This window comes from Hevea brasiliensis, chromosome 6 (assembly GCF_030052815.1).
Source record: "Hevea brasiliensis isolate MT/VB/25A 57/8 chromosome 6, ASM3005281v1, whole genome shotgun sequence".
NCBI classification, from domain to species: Eukaryota; Viridiplantae; Streptophyta; class Magnoliopsida; order Malpighiales; family Euphorbiaceae; genus Hevea; species Hevea brasiliensis.
This window is the reverse complement of record NC_079498.1, coordinates 105,576,735-105,597,104: the sequence shown is the minus strand read 5'-3', so window position 1 is coordinate 105,597,104 and position 20,370 is coordinate 105,576,735. Positions and strand designations below refer to the sequence as shown.

The window sequence follows — 20,370 nt, the reverse complement described above, 5'->3', positions numbered from 1 at the left end:
GCACGCAAGCGCTTTAGACTTAAAAGTGGCAATAAGGTTTTCTTAGTCAAACACCACAAGAGATGATGCTTTCCTGGAAAAAACTTAGGAATTTAGAGGGAGAATACTGTTGAGAAACCGGCTGGCTGGTGCACGATTGGTGAGTTGCTTAGAAACTAAGGCCATAGATAAAAAAAAGCAAGTCCAAAGCACCATTTTCCTTTAATCAAATCGAGTCAATTTCAGAAATCAAAAGTTCCATTTCATGACAAAACACATGAGATGTGAAAACATGTGTAGTAACAATAATGCATGCCAAGGGCCAAGAAAACCTATATAAATATGCTCACCCCATCTCCCATAAGCATATCCTACAACTAAACATTATCTCTAATCAAATATATTATAGCTTAATAATCAATGGCAGCAACATCTAATTACTCTCCAAGGTCTATTACGGTGGCTCTCGTCCTCATTTATTTGATTTTCTCGACTTGTCTTGCAGATCCTGGTAAAGCCCATGATCTCCACTGGCTATATATGCTTTTTGGCAAAATAAACAAATAAAAAGATAGTGAACTCGATTTTTCTGTTTTCGATTTCAATTTTGGTATTTCTATATGGTAACTCTCATCCTCATTGCTTTTTGTTTTGTCCCCTTAATTGGGTTGCAGTTGATCATCAGAAAAGTTCAGGTAAAGCCTATCTCCACCTCTACGTTTTTGGGGAAAAGAAATAGACAAATGATAAGTTGCTTTTGGTTTTGTTATTCTGATTTCCATTTGAATGTATGTTGTAGCTGCTGGTGGTGGTAAACATGGTAATGGTGGCAGTGTCCGGCGTAGAGCTCTCGAATATATTGGTGAATCAGAGATCGAATGTCCTCATTGCGTTTGCTGTGCACCTCCTCCAACTCCCACTTCCTGTTGCAAGTGCTGCGGTTCTCCCAAGGGCAATTCCCATTCCAAAAATGGGTCTCCTCCTTGAGACTACATTGTTAAGTGCTTTTGAGACATATATATACACCAAATTGTTATGAATAAAATTAAACAGATCACAGATGTGATGCTGTTTACCTAGCTACCTTAATTTTTGAATAAATGGAGTGTCTCAAGAGATATTTTTATGTTGTTGCTATCATAATTTATTTATATAAGAATTTCCACATCTTCCATACATATGCTTGTGGTATTCCTTTGAATGATTTTTTTTTAGAATATTGAATGATCAAATTAAAATAATGCTTTAATTTCTTGCTCTCAAATTTCTAATTTTTTTTTTATATATTTTGAAATGATTATATTATTTATAATTAAGTTATATCTTTTCTCATATTATATACATGGATTATTATATTTATATAATGTTTAAGTCATTAATTATACATCGTTTATTTATATTTATATAATATTAGCTAATGAGGTTCAAAAAATGAATGAGCTAATTAAAACTCCATGGGTAGTCTGGATCCACCACCTAGTGACTTGCTAAGAAATTAAGGATGACTAAACAAAAGCTAAGTCCATTAAATATTGAAGCCAAGTGCCATTCCTTACTAATTAAAACCAAAGTCGAGCCCAATTTATCTCATTGATTAATTGAGTGGATGGGAATTGTTGATAACCAAAAACATAGCATAAGTGGAAAATCAAAGAGTTTTCCAATTCAGAAAACACATTACATGAGAAAACATGTGTAGTGTAATAACAATAACCTATGCTATGCCCCAAAAATATATATATAAATACATGCCTATCTGAAACTCCATATACATTTTCACTTGATCAATGGCTGCAGCAGGCAACTCTCCAAGGTCTATCATGCTCAATCTCATCCTCTTGGCTTTGCTTTTGTCTCCTTGTGTTTCAGATTCTGGTCGAAGTAGAGGTAAAACCCATATCAACCTTTTATTGTTTTTGGAAAATCAATAAATGAAATTAAAGATTTTGATCGATCAGATTTTCTGAATTGAATTCCATTTTAATATATGTACATGTCTTGCAGCTGTTTATAGTGGCGATACTTATGAACATATGGCTAAATCAAAGGTCATATGTCCTCAATGTGTTTGCTGCCGACCTCCTGCAACTCCAACTTCCTGTTGCAAGTGCTCCTGCGATTCTCCTTGGGACACTACCCATTCCAGAAATGGGCCTCCATGAAAATACATATTTAGGTGCTTTTAGAGGACACATACACATACATGCATACTTACATCAAATTATAATAAAATGAGTATGTTCTTGTTTACCTATAACAAATTAATTTCAATAAATTGAGTGTCTCCAGATATTCACGATGTTGTTATCATATGTAATGTAAGAAAAAAGAAAAAGAGATTAATTTTCACAGCTTTTGTTTGAGTTTTGTCTGTGATCAAATAATTTTAGATATCTCTTACTCTCAATTTCTGAAATGTTCTAATTGTTTGAAATTATATTTATAATATTTTTTATTTCATTTATACTTTTTTCTGGAAATATTTTGTTTATACTTAAATTATCACCTCTTGTTACAAAATTCATCACGGTTATAATAATTAATAAACATAATTTGTTACATTAATTTATATTAAGACATTAATTTTAAAATAAATAATATTTTTAAAATTACTTTATTTTAAAGTATTTTCATCAGAATCCAACCTGTTGATAAGAAAGTGAGGCTTTCCATTAGCAAATTGAAGCAAAAATGATCAACTAATTACAAGAAAGTTAGGCACCACCAAATTATGGCCTAAGCTTAGCTAGGAAATAATTGGGCAGAAAATCTTGTCCCAGATAAATCAAGAGAAACTCTTAAATAGATTTAATCTATCACAATATTTATAAATTAAATTAATTATATTATTTTATAATAATATAATTATGAATAAATATATAATTTAATTTTTAATTATTTTACATATATATAATTATAAATAAATATAAATAATGTGAACTCATTTAATTTAGTTTGATTTAGTCTACGAATTATTAACATCATAAATTGACCTGTGGCTGCGGACATCAAGATATCTTCTAAAACTTCCTTTAATATATATATATATATATATATATATATATATATATATATATATATATATATATATATATATTATTTTTTTTTCCTAGAATTAAATTTCAGATCATTCGTCTTGCATATAATTAAATTTTAGATTTTTTTTTTCTGGGTTTTGTATTTGATTTTAGAATGGGAACCCAAAGTCGCATCAGTGCTTGTTACCATTCAAATATAACAACTAAAAAAAAATTTCTCAAAAAAAAAAACTAATTTAGCCAATGTTGAACATATATGAAATACATATTTCACAAACTTGAATTCAATGGCGAGATAAATGAGGAGGTCAAGATAAAAATCTGTGAGATATACTTATTAAGGTTAGATTGCTAAAAATTAAAAATTAATCAATTAGATAGATATCTAGTCTTTTACCCTTACAAGCTCACTGAATTTGTCGTAATTTTTTGACGTGAAACTCTTGATAATATTCTTGATTTACGTCAAAATGTTTTAAATTCAATGCTTTCAACCTGGTACTTTATAATAGCCACACAAAAATTGTACTCTTCAGTTGGATAGGCCCAGGGAGGACTTGGTTATATAAGATGGGGATGGTCTCTTCATTGAAAATTCTTGCTTAGATCGTACATAATGAAGCCAGGTCTGTTTCATTTCAATGTCTGTTTTACGCAAGAAAAAAAAATATCAATGTCTGTTTCATTTCATTCATTGTCGACGTTGAATGCTTTAATTATCTTCCTTTCAGACAATTTATTCATTTCAAGCCTTTCTTTTACTGGCCTAGCGAACCCATCTGCTTAAAGAATTTCTTCTTCTCCAGAGAAAAAATGGCTGAGAAATGCAGAGGCATAGAAGCTTGGGGTTCCATTATGTGGTTTATCTTGCTGCAACTTTTAGCTATTTGCTTAGAGACGAAAGGTTCAAATGTTTTTGCCTCTGGTGCTTCTATCATTCAAGAGCATGCTAGGAGGAGACTGGACGATGTAGCTGGTAAGTCCCTCATTTGATTCATTCACTTTCTAGCCCCTGTTTTTGTTCTGTTTCAGAGCCTTCTCTGAAAAGACAATATTAATATTTTATTTTGTTCTGATCTGTTAAAAAAAACTTGGTTTTGTAAACTTTATACACCTATCTTCGAAGGCTTCCCAATTCTTGCCAGGATTTAAATTGATAACCTACTTCTACTTGTACAAAAATTCTAGTTTGAGACACAGAAAGACACAACCCCATTCACAGATTCTCAAAGTAGAATTAAAATTTTTATTGGAATGATCACAGGCTCCATAAACGTTGATTGTGGAATACCAGAAAATTCAAGCTACACCGATCCCAGTACTGACATACCATACGTTCCGGATGGGGAGTACATTGACACAGGAGTGAATAAGAATATAACTGCCAACATCAGTTCTAATGAACTTCCAAGGTATGTGATGACTGTCAGAAGTTTTCCTCAAGGAAACAGAAGCTGTTATACCCTGAGACCACCAGAAGGCAAAGCTAAGGTCTACTTGATTAGAGCCACCTTCATGTATGGAAATTATGATAATCTGGACAAGTTGCCAGAGTTTAGTTTATATGTTGGAGTTAATTTGTGGGATACAGTAAAGTTTGACAATGCTTCTCATATAGTAAACAAGGAGATCATACATGTCCCCACAATGGATAACATATATGTCTGTCTTCTAAACACTGGTTCAGGAACTCCTTTCATATCAGCTCTAGAGTTAAGGCATTTACATAATTCCACTTACACAGCAAAATCAGGATCACTAATTCTATGCCAACGACTCGATTTTGGCTCAACAACCAACAAGATAGTGAGGTTAGTTTCACCTTTTCTTCAAAGTTCAAAGCCACATACGCATATTCTATTCAAAATAAACTGAACTGACCGAAGGCTCACTTTTACTGAATCAGATTATAGTAGTTTACATGGTTGATCATTGATTCAAGTTAATTCAGTAATATCGATCGTATTAACAAATATTGAGATGTTCTGAAATAACATATGGTTCTTGGATGCCTGACTCAGGTACAATGAAGATGTTTATGATCGCATATGGTTTCCTTATAACTGCCCTCAATGTGCTTTGCTACATACTTCCTCCACAGTTGATTCCCTTGGTAGCTCTGAATTCAATCTACCATCAAAGGTGATGCAAACTGCTGTCCAGCCAATAAATGCAGATGAACCACTCAATTTCGAATTTGATTTTGGCAACCCTAATGAAAATTTTTACGTTTTCATGCACTTTGCTGAAGTTGAAAGGGTCCAAATGAATCAATCTAGAGAATTCAACATTAGTTTAAATGATCTGGTGTTAGGAGAAGTTGTTGTACTCCAGTACCTGCGCTCTAAAACTATAACCCTGCAGCCGGTGAGAGGAGCTAAGCTTAGCTTCTCTCTCTATAAGTTGGCAAATTCTACCCTTCCGCCCATTTTGAATGCACTGGAAATATATCTAGAGAAAATTTTCTGGCAGCAGCCAACAAACCAAGAAGATGGTATGTTACTTTATATAATTCAGTGGCATGATTTGTTTGGTGGAAGCTTGACTCACTTGTTTTTCTCGTCATAGCAAATGCAATTGAAGACATCAAGTCAACATATAACGTGGTTAAAGGTTGGCAAGGAGATCCGTGCTTACCTCATCCATCTTGGGATGGCTTGAATTGCAATAAAAATGGCTATCATCCCCCAAGAATTATTTCCCTGTGAGTTCTTGCTTTTGGGCAAAAAATGAAATGAAATAACAGAAAAGTTTACTACTAGTTGTTATGTCCATGAAAAGATCATTTACTACAGCTAAGTAATTAATTGCACTCAGGAATTTGTCATCAAGTGGTTTAACAGGAGAGATATCTCCTTCATTGTCCAATCTTAAATTATTGCAGCACCTGTAAGTGGGAAACTATTTTCAATGCTGAATTGTGTTGCTGCAATTTAACATTAATTATGTGAAACTTCCTATCAAAACTATTCCTGGTTTCTTAATTCTTCAGGGATTTATCAAACAACAGCTTAACGGGAGGATTACCTGAATTTCTGTCAGAACTACCAAATTTGAGGACTTTGTAAGTTATCCATAGTTTATTCTACAATCCTGTATCCATTTGAAGGGAAATGATATCATTTAACTAAAACTGCAGGAATTTACAAGGAAACAAACTCTCTGGTTCGGTTCCTTTGGCTCTAATGGAAAGATTCAATAACAGATCATTGTCATTGAGGTTCATGAATTAAAACTTTTTCCCCTTTAGCATTTTTGTGCTCAAACAAAAGTTCATTTTCTAATTCTTTGACTTAATCATTTTCCCTAACGATAGACTGGATTGGAATCCGGAGCTTTGTCTGGTGTCTCCATGCAAAGGAGATCAGAAGAAGAGTGTTGTGGTTCCAGTAGTAGCAACCATTGTTCCATTTGTGGTCATCCTCACGGCACTGATTGTTATCCTGTGCATCTACAGAAGAAAAAAAGGTACCTGTATTTATCTTAGATGATTATTGAATTTAGAACAAATCAATATCTCCAACGGTTGCAAAATAGCTTAATTAATAGCTGCATTGCTAATGAAAAATCGCAATGCTTTGTGAAGTTGCGTGGATGTTCGCCAGTTTCCAGAAAGAAAAAGGATCGCAATTGAGGTCAGATAACAGACAATTCACATATGCTGAGATTGTAAGAATTACCAACAACTTTAGCACTATTATTGGGAAGGGGGGATTCGGAACAGTTTACCATGGCTACTTAAGTGATGGTACCCAAGTTGCTGTCAAAATGCTTTCTCCAACATCAGGTCATGGCTCAACTCAATTTCAAACTGAGGTATGATTATTTATCTTCTAACTCAATTTCAAGTGATTTTATGTGTGATCGGCATATGATATTTGTTTTTCCTGAATATTATTCTTCACAGGCTCATCTCTTGATGAGAGTTCATCACAGGAATTTAGCTTCATTTATTGGTTACTGCAATGAAAGTATAAACATTGGGATAATTTATGAGTACATGGCCCGTGGAAATTTAGAACACTATCTGTCAGGTATCATCCCTTCTACCCAGTTCCGACTTCCTGCATAATTACCTAGTCAGTCTTCTATTTCTTAATACAGAAAAAGAAATAAGATTTCTGAGATTAGTATCCACATGATTAAATGCCTGCAGATAAAACAAGAGGGGTATTGAGTTGGAAAGAGAGATTGCAGATTGCAGTGGATGCAGCACAAGGTGAACAAACATCACCCTAACTAAAAAAGAATTGAACTTCTCATATCTATTCATGTTGGTACTTGGGATTAACTTAATATAAAATTAATTGTACAGGGCTAGAGTACTTGCACCATGGTTGCAAGCCCCCTATAATTCACAGAGATGTGAAGAGCGCCAACATTTTGTTGAATGATAATTTGCAGGCCAAGATAGCTGATTTTGGGTTCTCAAAAATGTTCCCATCTGAAAGTAAGAGCCATTTATCAACAGGAGTTGTTGGCACCTTTGGTTACCTTGATCCAGAGTAAGTCTCTGCATATATATGCCTGTAAGTTCTGTTCTCAGTGATGATAGAGGGACTTGATTTGTGCTTTCTTTTTCTTGGCTTCTGTAGGTATTACTCAGCCAGCAGGCTAACTGAGAAAAGCGATGTATACAGCTTTGGAATAGTTCTTCTAGAGCTAATCACAGGCCAGCCTGCAATAATAAAAAACCAAGATCAGAACATTCATATTGTTCATTGGGTACGTCCTTATATCGAAACGGGAGATATAAGAAATGCAGTTGATCCAAGACTAGATGGAAATTTCGAAACCAATTCTGTTTGGAAATTCATGGAGATAGCAATGTCATGTGTACCATCAATTTCCATTCAAAGGCCAACTATGAACCACGTAGTTTCAGAATTAAAGGAGTGTTTAGAAACAGAAATTGCTCGTGAACAGAATTGCAGAATGGAGGGGCAAACAGCGAGACTAAGCAATTCGTTTGAAATGATTACTGTGGATCTTGAAACAGAAATGGGTCCAGAAGCAAGATAGAAATGAAGGTCGTTTTCCACAATTGCGTAATTGTACTCATGTCTCTTGTTATATACTCGATGAAACATATTTATTTTCAATTCTGTTGCTCTTTATATTGTTAATGAGGATTTTATATATATATATAAAACTCAACTTTTTATAAAGTAAATTTTATTTTTTCAATAATAATAATCATTATTAATTAAATAATTTAAAAAAATTTAGAGGCATTTCACTTCACTTATGAAAATTAACTTATAAAAACTTAGCATTTAATGTTTGAATTTATAAGCATTTAAAATTTTAAACTAATACATTTAGTAAAAAATAATTTAAAAACATATTTATTGTTAAAATTATTAAAAAGATATTAAAAATTAAATGAAAGTAACATAGAAAAATATTTGATCAAATTAGCTTATAAGTACAAAATTTGTAAACACCAGAATGAAAAATCAATTCCCTAACTTTTTTTTTTCTTTTTTTACTTATAAGCCCAAAACACATTATAAACAAACAAGTGAACTTATTTTTAGAACTTAATTTAATTTAATAATAATAATAAAGTAAATTAAAAATAAAGTTTTGGCTAGAACAGTCGGTCACATGGTTACAATAAGAAATCTGCGCGCATGTGAAAGGATTAATAAAGAGTTTTAAGAGAAATCTAATAACTGAGATTTGGCTTCCTTTGAAAAAAAAAACATTTGTAAGAAAAAAAATTAATTCTCATATAAATATATTATTTTTTAATATATATATATATATATATTGAGCCTTAGCTTAATATGAGTGTGCCACTTGACAAAATGGTTTAAGAAATCGCCACATGACATAAATTCTTCCTTTTTTTTTATATTTTTTATATAAAAAAAAAATTTAACTCATCATATTAGTATTAACAATCAAATTTTTTATTTAAATATTTTCAAATTTCAACTACTAAATCTTATTTAATGCAAAATAAAATTATCTAAAATTTTTTTTATTATATCTTTTAAGAATTTTAATAATAATACTTTAAAACTCACCATACGACACATGTTTTTTTACTTTTTTTTTTTTTATCTTTTTATTAGTATATATCAACTAATTTAAAAAATAATAGAAGAAATCTATTTATCAATGTATTTCAAAATTTAAAATTAAATGTTATATATTTTTATGTTTTATTAAATACAAAATTATATTATTTGATGTTAAAAATTTTATATATTTAACACTTGATGTAAAATTATAATTAATTAAATAAAAATATTATATATCTCTAAAAAAATAATATTTTTAAATTTATCATTATATATAAAATTTTATAAAATGATTATGAAAATATAAAATATAAAAAATATATATTAAATTACATTAGTGATATAAACTAATAAATAATTTGTGCAATGCGTGAATAAAATTACTAATTCATTTTTAGTTAAATACTTTTTTATTGATTTATCATTCTATACATATAAGATGTCTTACATTAAATATAGTTTTTTAAATACTAATTTTAATAAATAAGATTTAAAATAATTAATTACAGATTGATTTTTACTGGCCATTAGAGAAATAGAAAAATTATGGTATTGACTCGCACCTGAGTTTTTTTTTTTTTTTTTTTTCAATCATGACTCGCACGTGACTTAATGCTTTGTGTATAATATTATTTAATATATTAATTTAATAGGTTTCTTAAATAATAATAATAATTAATATTATATATGTATATTTGTAAAATAATTTATTTAATTTAAGAACAATTAAATCAAAATTGATAAATTGATGACGTGGCATTTTTTTTTTTTTCTTTTTCTGGAGCAAAGGGACTATATCTTCTGCGCCTTCCTCCACCTATCCAAATTCATTGACCACCCCGACAATACTAAGCTAGAAAATGAGCAACTGAATTACATTCACGTGGAATAGCTGACCATGCACAGCTCGTTAACTCATTGCTAAAGGACAGACACTCAGCTATCGCATAACCCAAACAATCGAGCCGTGGAGTCCCAAAGGCCAACTTGTCAACAAGAGCCTTGCAGTCTGACTCGACAATCAGAAGCATAAACCTCATGTCAACAGCCAAGCGAAGTCCATAGGCCAGTGTCATTGCTTTGGAAATATCTGGAGACCAATCCCCTTCCATACATTTTGATGCACTAGCCAAGATATCTCACTTCTCATCTCTAAAATCCAAACCAAAGCCAACTCTACCTTCAAAATCCAAACTTGCGTCCGAATTCAATTTAACAACTCCAATAGGTGGAGGCAACTATCGGGGAGGAGGAATAGATCGAAGTGATGCAATCTCAGCAGAAGACCAACTTTGCTGCTCAAACAAAAACTTGTTCCTGGCGTTCCAAATCAAATAGCATGAATAAATAAATTTGCTCATTTCCTCCGAGTTAAGCGCCAACGCCACCTCATCAAACCATTGGTGAAAATTATGTCCACCAATACTATACACCCGAGACAACTATAACAAATCCCAAACAGCCTTCGCGACATGACAGTCTTGACACAAATGCACATGGGTTTCGGGGGCTTGACAAAACAAGCAATCTGGCACAAGCGTTGGGATACGCCTACTTAGAGCATACAGCCCGCCAAGCAAAGTTAATTACTACTCTAGGAGGAGCACACAATTTCCAAATCATTTCCAGACCCTATCCCTCTCTACCGAGGAAGATGGGTGTTGGAATTTCACATATATAAAGTAAAAGGGTAACATATAAGTGGTTGAGTTGCAACATTGACTTGGCTAGTCATTTTGATGTGTAAAGCAATCTAATCACTTATATAAACCTAAATTAAAATGAATTAAATTGTAATTTGATTGACACTCTCTCCGAATTTAACATGGTATCACTATCTGGACTGGGTTGTGGGTTTCATCCGCCCATAAAACTGTATAATTGGGCCTGTATTAGGATAAAAATAAAAATATAAGCTAATTGTCAAGTGACAACCATGTGGTTACACTTGAGGGGGGAATATTGAAATCTCACATCAAAAGAATATAAAGTAAAAAGGCAATATATAAGTGGTTACAATGGCAATCTAATAAGTCAAAATTAAAATGAATTAAATTATAATTTGGCCGAGACTCTCTACGAATTGTTAACAATGGGCCATCTCCTGAAACCATGACCACCTCCAGTGCCAGCCTCTAGCCACCCTTTCCCAAGTAAAGCCCAGAAGCTGAAAAATGCCACACCAATGAATCTCGCCGAGAGATAGCACCCAAAAGAGCACGAATCCTCTCAGCATTGATAGGGAGAAAAACTTAAGAAATCAATACCCATTTCCACATTGATATAAATACTTATTTTTGTCTTTGTATATTAATGATGCTGAAATCATGGACTGTAACATCTTGAATTTGAGTATCAAAGTCAATGAAAAAAAAATTAATTCGAAACAAACTGTTTCAGGTGCAAGGATGATGTGTATGATCGCCCCTGGTACTGGTATACCCCTTATAATTGCATTTCACTGAACACCACCTCAAATATTGACGTCCAGAGAAGCAACAATACCTTTAAAACACCAGTTGAAGTTTTAAGAACTGCAACCCAACCACGAAGTCCCCTCAGATCATTTAATCTCTCCTTTACCTATGTGTATGAATATGACTCCGAATACTATGCCTGCTTTCGCTTCGTCAAAATATTACAGATTTCAAAAGGCAAACACATAGGGAATTCACCATCACTTTTAATGGTGACAACTATGGACCTATATGTCTATGGCCTACTGGTTCTGAGCCTTGTTGCCTGTATCTGTGATATAGTAATCTGCCCATTGGGGTCTTATTAATGCATTGTTTACATTTTAAAAAAAAAAAAATGGTTCGAATGTTGATCGGGTTATTGGTTAATCGGTCAGTTTGAGTGGGTCAACTATGATTTTCTCCTAACGTGGATTTCGAGTATAAACTGAACTGATCATTAGTCTAGTTTCCGATTAAATTAATTCGATTGGTTTGATTTTCATAACCAAGAGTAAAATTGTAAACTCATATAGGTTTATTTTTCATCGAAATACTTTTTAAGTGAGCGTTAGGTGAAAAAAATATTTATTTTCATAAATGAATTAGAAATGACCATCATTATATTTTCTGCACCCCTTCATAATGTTCAATATTTTATTCTTTCAATCCAAAAAAAAAAAAAAATGGTTTAATTGCATGTGACATGTAAAATGTTTTCTTAGATTTAGTTTTATGGTCTAAAAGCTTTCTTGAATTATAATCATAATAGGATCTCTTTAGGAAGTCAATGGCATATATAAAAACTTTATATTTTACTCTTTAAAATTATAGGAGTTTATTTTACTACATTCTATTAGATGTCAATTTTCACTTTAATTTTTATAAATTAGCCTAATTTTTACCATACACATTAGGCAGCATCTGGTAAATTAGTTTGAGCCAGTCAAATTAAGGCATCCACACAGAAATTTCCTTTTTTACATATTCAAAATATTAGAAGCTTATTTGGTACATTCCATCTTCACAGTGAACATTCCATGTTTAGTTTTGGCAGCATTTAATAGATTTCATTTCTCTAATATTTCTTAAATCCAGACTACCGTAGACTCAAGATATTTGTGTGTTTTAAATTCATAATGTGGAAACCCATATACATTTATTATTTATTATTATTCTATTTTAATTAGCTAACAATAATTTAATATATTTATAAAAATATATATATTTTATTAGATGGCCTGCTTATTTATTTTTAGATATATATATTATTTTTGAAATTAAATATATATCTGCAACCTGAACAACCCAGTTCAATAATAACTCTTATCCCATTCTACACCTAATAGAACTCTTGAAATATATATATACCCTAATCATCGCTTCTGCTAAACTTTGCTCTCAAAACCTGTTTGTCACCTCCTTTTTCTATCAAATACTCTCAACAGAGAATCCCTAAATTTTTACTTCTCTATTCATCACATTCGATTCTGTTTTCAAGGTAAAAATTCTCATTCTTTATTCAATAATAGGTGAATTTGATTTTATTTTCTTTCATTGATTTGTTACAGCTACCCTAGAAATTTATTTTTTTTTTCTTTGATCATTAGTATTGAATTGGATTGATCATAATTGCTGTTGAACAATAATTAATTATTATATATATATATATCCCACCTCGTCCTGTTCTCGTCCCACGCGTCCCGTTCTCGTTTTCATCTCAGTTCTCGTTTTTATATATATATATAACTGTTCACCCAAATCCGCACCTCCCACGACCATGCGTCAGTTCTCGTTTTATATATATATATATATATATATATATATATATATATATATATATATATATATATATATATAAAACTATTCATCCAAATCCGCACCTCCCACGACCATGCGTCAGTTCTCGTTTATATATATATAAGTTATTTTTTATTTTATTATTATTTAATATTTTTCTTTTATATTTTGGGTATGTAGGAGATTCAAATATTCAATCAGTCAATTGAAATTGTCTCCCTTTCATTGAAATAACTATTGTCTTGGAGGTTCCAGGTGAGTGGTAATTATAGTACATGGCACCGTTTTTGTCCCTTTAAAAATTTCTTAGCATTAAGTTTGTTATTAAATGAAATTTTAAATCAATATTTTAACAATGATTTTATATGTGATTTTCTATAGTTTTATTTTATTATTGAATTTTATCTCGATTTTGATTAAATAATTGATTTTTGCCAACTATCTCTACATTAGACCCATTAGGATTCCGAGAACAGGCCTTTAATGTATTTATATTGATTGATATTTGACTATAAAATTTACCGATGTGTTACTGAATTGATTTGAGATTGATTTGATTTTATTGAATTGATTTGAGATTGATTTGATTTTATTAAATTGATTTGAGATTGATTTGATTTTATTGACTCTTTGAAACTATTGAAATATACTATTGGAATTTCACTATCAGTTATTATTTGCTATCTGAAATTTTTTTATTGATTTTGATTGATTTGTACAAATTGGTTTTCTGTTTTGAATTGGTACCTGTGCCCAGTATCTGTTTCTGTTATCTGGCCCCGCCGTGTGGACTATCACGGTATTAGGTTGCATTGTCGAGTCATGCATCATTGCAGTTTATGGTTTGCATTAGTATCATATGCATTGATATCTGTGAAGGAGGAGGAAAGTATCTGATATCTGGTAGCGAGCTTACCATCTGGCCTTTGGTGATGTGGGGTATCATCACCCTGATGCACTGTACCATAAAATTTTTATTGAATGAATTTCTTTTATATATATATGTTTTATGAAGTTATTTTATTAATGATTTTGACAGCATGAGCATGATTTTATTGAATAGAAAATTTATTGTGAAATTAATCAAGCGTTTGCCTGTTCCTATTCCGTTGTGTGCTATAATTATCATTCACTGAGCATATAGCTCAAACCATGTTTTCTTTGTCTGTTATCTGTTTCAGATCAGTAGAATTCTGCAGCTGATCCAAATATTCAGTCCATTCTCTGGAGAGGGACAACTTTGATTTGTTCTCATGGTATGCCCGAATTCGTGTTTTCTCGGGATAATAATTAGTTTAGTTTATTGAACAGTTTAAGTTTTTATTTGAAATCTGTAGAGACTCCGCAGTTTACTTATGGGATATTTATGATGTTTATTCAGCATTTTGTCTATTTGGATTTTGTCTATTTTTGGGATTAGTAAGTGACAATATATTTATTCAAGATACTCTGATAAGGCTTGCATGATTTAAGAATACTTAAATTATGCGCCGGTCACGGTTCAGAATTTTGGGTCCTGACAAAGTTGGTATCAGAGCTCGGTTGAGGTCTAGTAAACTTGCGGAGCATAGGATCCTTAACGTCTTTTCAGTTTATCATTGCTTTAGATGTCTGCGTCCTTCGTACCTTCTCACCTGTCTTAATTTGGCTCACATTTTCAAATTTAATGCTTATTTATTAAAATGAATAGGTGCCTGGGTCTGTTAGACGTAAGAGGAGAACTAGGGCCAAGGGTCTGAATGGTGCAAACCTTGATCCAACAAGGGAGGTACCACCTCAAACTATTAATCAGACATCTGAACAGACGCTTATGGCTAAGACTGGGGCATAACCATTCCTTTGTTTCCCCATACTTCTCCATGATATTTAGTACACCACCTAATTTGTTAGAGTATCCTTTATCTGTATCAACACCTATGAGGAACGCAATAGACACTAATATGATGTATAGGGGATGTATAGTTCACATTGGAGATAGGGAATTAGCTACAGATCTTGTTTCTTTGGATATGTTTGAGTTTGATGTGATTTTAAGCATGGATTGGTTAGCCACTTATCATATTTCATTGGATTATCATGATAAAGTTGTATTCTTTAAAATTCCTGGAGAGGCAGAATTTCAATTTCAGGGAGATCGCAGTATAGCCTCTAGTGATCTCATCTCCGTAGTGAGTGCTAGACGATTATTGCGAAAGAGGTGTAAAGGGTATCTAGCTTATGTTAGAGATGTTCAGGTAGAAGGTGCAGGTTTGGAGAATGTTACAGTGGTTAAGGAGTTTCCTGATGTGTTTCCAGAAGATTTATCAGGTTTACCCCCGGAGCGAGAGGTAGAGTTTGGTATAGACTTAGTTCCTGGAACTGAGCCCATTTCTATGCCACCTTATCGTATGGCACCCGCAGAACTTAAAGAGTTGAAGGAGCAACTACAGAACCTACTAGATAAGGGGTTTATTCGCCCTAGTGTTTCTCCATGGGGTGCTCCTGTGTTATTTGTACGGAAGAAGGATGGGTCTTTGAGAATGTGCATTGATTATAAGCAATTGAATAAGGTAACTGTGCGTAATAAGTTTCCTCTTCCATGCATAGATGACCTGTTTGACCAACTTCAAGGTGCAAAGTATTTTTCCAAGATTGATCTTCGATCTGGGTATCATCAATTGAGGGTCAAGAAAGAAGACATACTCAAGACGGCCTTTAGGACTAGGTATGGACACTATGAATTTCTTGTAATGTCTTTTGGTCTTACCAATGCTCCGGCCGCTTTTATGGATCTCATGAATAGAGTTTTCAAGCCTTTCTTAGATCAATTTGTTATAGTGTTCATCGATGACATTCTAGTGTACTCAAAGAGTAAGGAGGAGCATGAGCAGCATTTGAGAATTGTCCTTCAGACCTTACGAGAACACAAGCTATATGCCAAGTTCTCAAAATGTGAGTTTTGGTTAGATAGTGTGGCTTTCCTAGGCCATACAAAGATCTAAGGATGGGGTGTGCGTTGATAAGAAGAAAGTTGAGGCGGTGCTTCATTGGCCTAGACCCACAACCGTGTCGAGATTCGTAGTTTCTTGGGTTTAGCAGGTATTATAGACGGTTTGTTCAAGACTTCTCTCGTACAGCACCTTTAACTAAGTTGACACGTAAGAATGTGAAATTTCAAAGGTCCGAGGCTTGTGAGAAAAGTTTTCGAGCTTAAGACTCGTTTAACTACAAAGACTGTTAGCCCTTCCATCCGGATCGGGGTTATGTAGTGTATTGTGATGCTTCTAGGATTGGTTTAGGATGTGTTTTGATGCAGCATGGACAGGTTATTGCATATGCTTCTCGTCAGTTGAAAAGACACGAGCAGAATTATCCAAGTCATGATTTGGAAATGGCTGTAGTAATTTTTGCTTTGCTATCTGTATGGTGAGACTTGTGAAATCTTCACTGACCACAAAAGTCTCAAATACATCTTTGACCAACGTGATCTTAATCTTAGGCAAAGAAGATGGGTAGAATTGCTGAAAGATTATGATTGCACCATACAGTATCACCCTGGAAAAGCTAATGTAGTGGCTGATGCTCTAAGCAGGAAGTCTTCTGGTAGTTTAGCCCATATATCTACCAAGATGAGGCCTTTGATTGGTGAATTACATGAGTTGCTAGATCAGGGAGTAGAGTTTGAAATCATAGCTGGATCATTCTTAGCACATTTTCGAGTTAGTCCTATCTTGATTGATCGAATTAGGGCTGCTCAAAAGAGGGATTCTCAGCTGTGTGAGATTATAGATAGTATTCATCAAGACCAAGCTCAAGGATTCATGTTGAATGATGATGGAGTTCTTCGTTATGGCACTAGACTTTGTGTCCCCAATGTTGATGAGTTGAGAAGAGAAATCATGGAGGAGGCACACCATTCTGCTTACACAGTACACCCAGGTTCAACTAAGATGTACCGTGATTTAAGGGAGCATTATTTGTGGGGTGGCATGAAGAGGATGTTGCGGACTTTGTTGCTAAATGTTTAACTTGTCGCAGGTTAAGGCGTAACATCGAGACCATCCAGGTTACTTCACCATTGCCTATTCCCGAGTGGAAGTGGAGCATATTGCCATGGACTTTGTTGTGGGTTTACCTAGTACACGAGGTGGTTACAATGCAATTTGGGTGATAGTGGACAGATTGACAAAATCTGCTCATTTCCTTCCTGTGAAGACTACATATGACTTTGCTAAACTTGCACAGTTGTATATAAACAAGATTGTTAGTCTTCATGGAGTTCCAGTTTCCATTGTCTCTGATCGTGGTACTCAGTTTACTTCTCGATTTTGGAAGAAATTCCAAGACGCTTTAGGAACACGAGTAGACTTTAGTACTGCTTTTCACCCTCAGACGGATGGACAGTAAAAAATGACCATACAGATATTAGAGGACATGCTTCGTGCATGCGTTATGGATTTTGGTGGCTGTTGGGATCATCATTTGCCTTTAGTGGAGTTTGCTTATAATAATAGTTATCAGGCAAGTATAGAGATGGCTCCATATGAGGCATTATATGGTTGAACGTGTAGGTCACCGGTTTGTTGGGATGAAGTTAGAGAAAGAAGGCTTACTAGACCAGAGTTGATACAATTAACTTCAGAGAAGGTTCGACTAATTCGTGATCGACTTTTGACTGCTCAAAGTCGACAGAGAAGTTATGCTGACCCTAAGCGCAAAGATGTAGAATTTATAATTGGTGATCATGTATTTCTGAGAGTTTCCCCTATGAAAGGAATCATGAGGTTTGGGAAGAAAGGGAAGCTTAGCCCTCGTTTTGTTGGTCCATTTGAAATTTTGGAGAGAATTGGAGCAGTTGCTTACCGTTTAGCCCTTCCACCTGGTTTTGCACATGTACATCCAGTTTTCCATATTTCGATGCTTAGGAAGTATGTACCAGACCCATCTCATATTTTACAACCTCAAACCATGCAATTTAGGGATGATATGTCATATGAGGAGCAACCAGTAAAGATTTTAGATCGACAAATTAGGAAACTTCGGTCTAAGGAAGTGACTTTGGTCAAAGTCTTGTGGCATAATCACTCAAGTAGTGAGGCCACATGGGAGGCAGAATCTGAAATGCGAGCCAAATATCCTCACTTATTTGATTCTTCAGGTTAGAATTTTGTCTATTCGAATTCGGGGACCGAATTTTTTAAGGGGGAAAGTATGTGGAAACCCATATACATTTATTATTTATTATTATTCTATTTTAATTAGCTAACAATAATTTAATATATTTATAAAAATATATATATTTTATTAGATGGTCTGCTTATTTATTTTTAGATATATATATTATTTTTGAAATTAAATATATATCTGCAACCTGAACAACCCAGTTCAATAATAACTCTTATCCCATTCTACACCTAATAGAACTCTTGAAATATATATATACCCTAATCATCGCTTCTGCTAAACTTTGCTCTCAAAACCTGTTTGTCACCTCATTTTTCTATCAAATACTCTCAACAGAAAATCTCTAAATTTTTACTTCTCTATTCATCACATTCGATTCTGTTTTCAAGGTAAAAATTCTCATTCTTTATTCAATAATAGGTGAATTTGATTTTATTTTCTTTCATTGATTTGTTACAGCTACCCTAGAAATTTATTTTTTTTTTCTTTGATCATTAGTATTGAATTGGGTTGATCATAATTGCTGTTGAACAATAATTGATTATTATATATATATATATCCCACCTCGTCCTGTTCTCGTCCCACGCGTCCCGTTCTCGTTTTATATATATATATATATATATAAAACTATTCATCCAAATCCGCACCTCCCACGACCATGCGTCAGTTCTCGTTTATATATATATAAGTTATTTTTTATTTTATTATTATTTAATATTTTTCTTTTATATTTTGGGTATGTAGGAGATTCAAATATTCAATCAGTCAATTGAAATTGTCTCCCTTTCATTGAAATAACTATTGTCTTGGAGGTTCCAGGTGAGTGGTAATTATAGTACATGGCACCGTTTTTGTCCCTTTAAAAATTTCTTAGCATTAAGTTTGTTATTAAATGAAATTTTAAATCAATATTTTAACAATGATTTTATATGTGATTTTCTATAGTTTATTTTATTATTGAATTTTATCTCGATTTTGATTAAATAATTGATTTTTGCCAACTATCTCTACATTAGACCCATTAGGATTCCGGGAACATGCCTTTAATGTATTTATATTGATTGATATTTGACTATAAAATTTACCGATGTGTTACTGAATTGATTTGAGATTGATTTGATTTTATTGAATTGATTTGAGATTGATTTGATTTTATTAAATTGATTTGAGATTGATTTGATTTTATTGACTCTTTGAAACTATTGAAATACACTATTGGAATTTCACTATCAGTTATTATTTGCTATCTGAAATTTTTTATTGATTTTGATTGATTTGTACAAATTGGTTTTCTGTTTTGAATTGGTACCTGTGCTCGTGATTCTGTCATTATCCGCCCGTGTGGACTATCACGGTATTAGGTTGCATTGTCGAGTCATGCATTATTGCAGTTTATGGTTTGCATTAGTATCATATGCATTGATATCTGTGAAGGAGGAGGAAAGTATCTGATATCTGGTAGCGCGCTTACCATCTGGCCTTTGGTGATGTGGGGTATCATCACCCTGGTGCACTGTACCATAAAATTTTTATTAAATGAATTTCTTTTATATATATATGTTTTATGAAGTTATTTTATTAATGATTTTGACAGCATGAGCATGATTTTATTGAATAGAAAATTTATTGTGAAATTAATCAAGCTGCACTGCCTATTCCGTTGTGTGCTATAATTATCATTTATCGAGCATATAGCTCAAACCACGTTTTCTCCGTCATATCCTGCTTGAGAGAATTCGCAATGATCCAAATATTCAGTCCATTCTCTGGAGAGGGACAACTTTGATTTGTTCTCATGGTATGCCCGAATTCGTGTTTTCTCGGGATAATAATTAGTTTAGTTTATTGAACAGTTTAAGTTTTTATTTGAAATCTGTAGAGACTCCGCAGTTTACTTATGG

The 20,370-nt window shown here is 33.0% G+C and overlaps 1 protein-coding gene across 2 annotated transcripts; it reads left to right on the top strand.

Annotated features, from left to right (window-relative positions):
• The first annotated feature begins 3,681 nt into the window (after positions 1-3,681).
• Positions 3,682-8,119, top strand: LOC110672601 (probable LRR receptor-like serine/threonine-protein kinase At1g05700). Of its 2 annotated transcripts, XM_058149037.1 has the most exons (13): positions 3,682-3,993; positions 4,282-4,828; positions 5,039-5,511; positions 5,586-5,721; positions 5,835-5,906; positions 6,010-6,081; positions 6,157-6,237; positions 6,334-6,485; positions 6,604-6,833; positions 6,925-7,051; positions 7,174-7,236; positions 7,333-7,522; positions 7,613-8,119. In XM_058149037.1, exons 1-13 carry the CDS (start codon positions 3,831-3,833, stop codon positions 8,037-8,039), a joined length of 2,733 nt encoding a protein of 910 aa, XP_058005020.1. In that variant the 5' UTR covers positions 3,682-3,830; the 3' UTR covers positions 8,040-8,119. The 2 variants fall into 2 exon arrangements, with proteins under 2 accessions (XP_058005020.1, XP_058005021.1); XM_058149038.1 differs by lacking the exon at positions 5,835-5,906.
• Positions 8,120-20,370: the final 12,251 nt, after the last annotated feature.

Coding starts and splice junctions, on each gene's coding strand:
- LOC110672601 (XM_058149037.1), top strand. CDS start 3,831: ATGGCTGAGAAATGCAGAGGCATAGAAGCTTGGGGTTCCATTATGTGG. Junction 6,486..6,603: donor CATCTACAGAAGAAAAAAAG/GTACCTGTATTT, acceptor TGCTTTGTGAAG/TTGCGTGGATGTTCGCCAGT. Junction 7,523..7,612: donor TTTGGTTACCTTGATCCAGA/GTAAGTCTCTGC, acceptor TGGCTTCTGTAG/GTATTACTCAGCCAGCAGGC.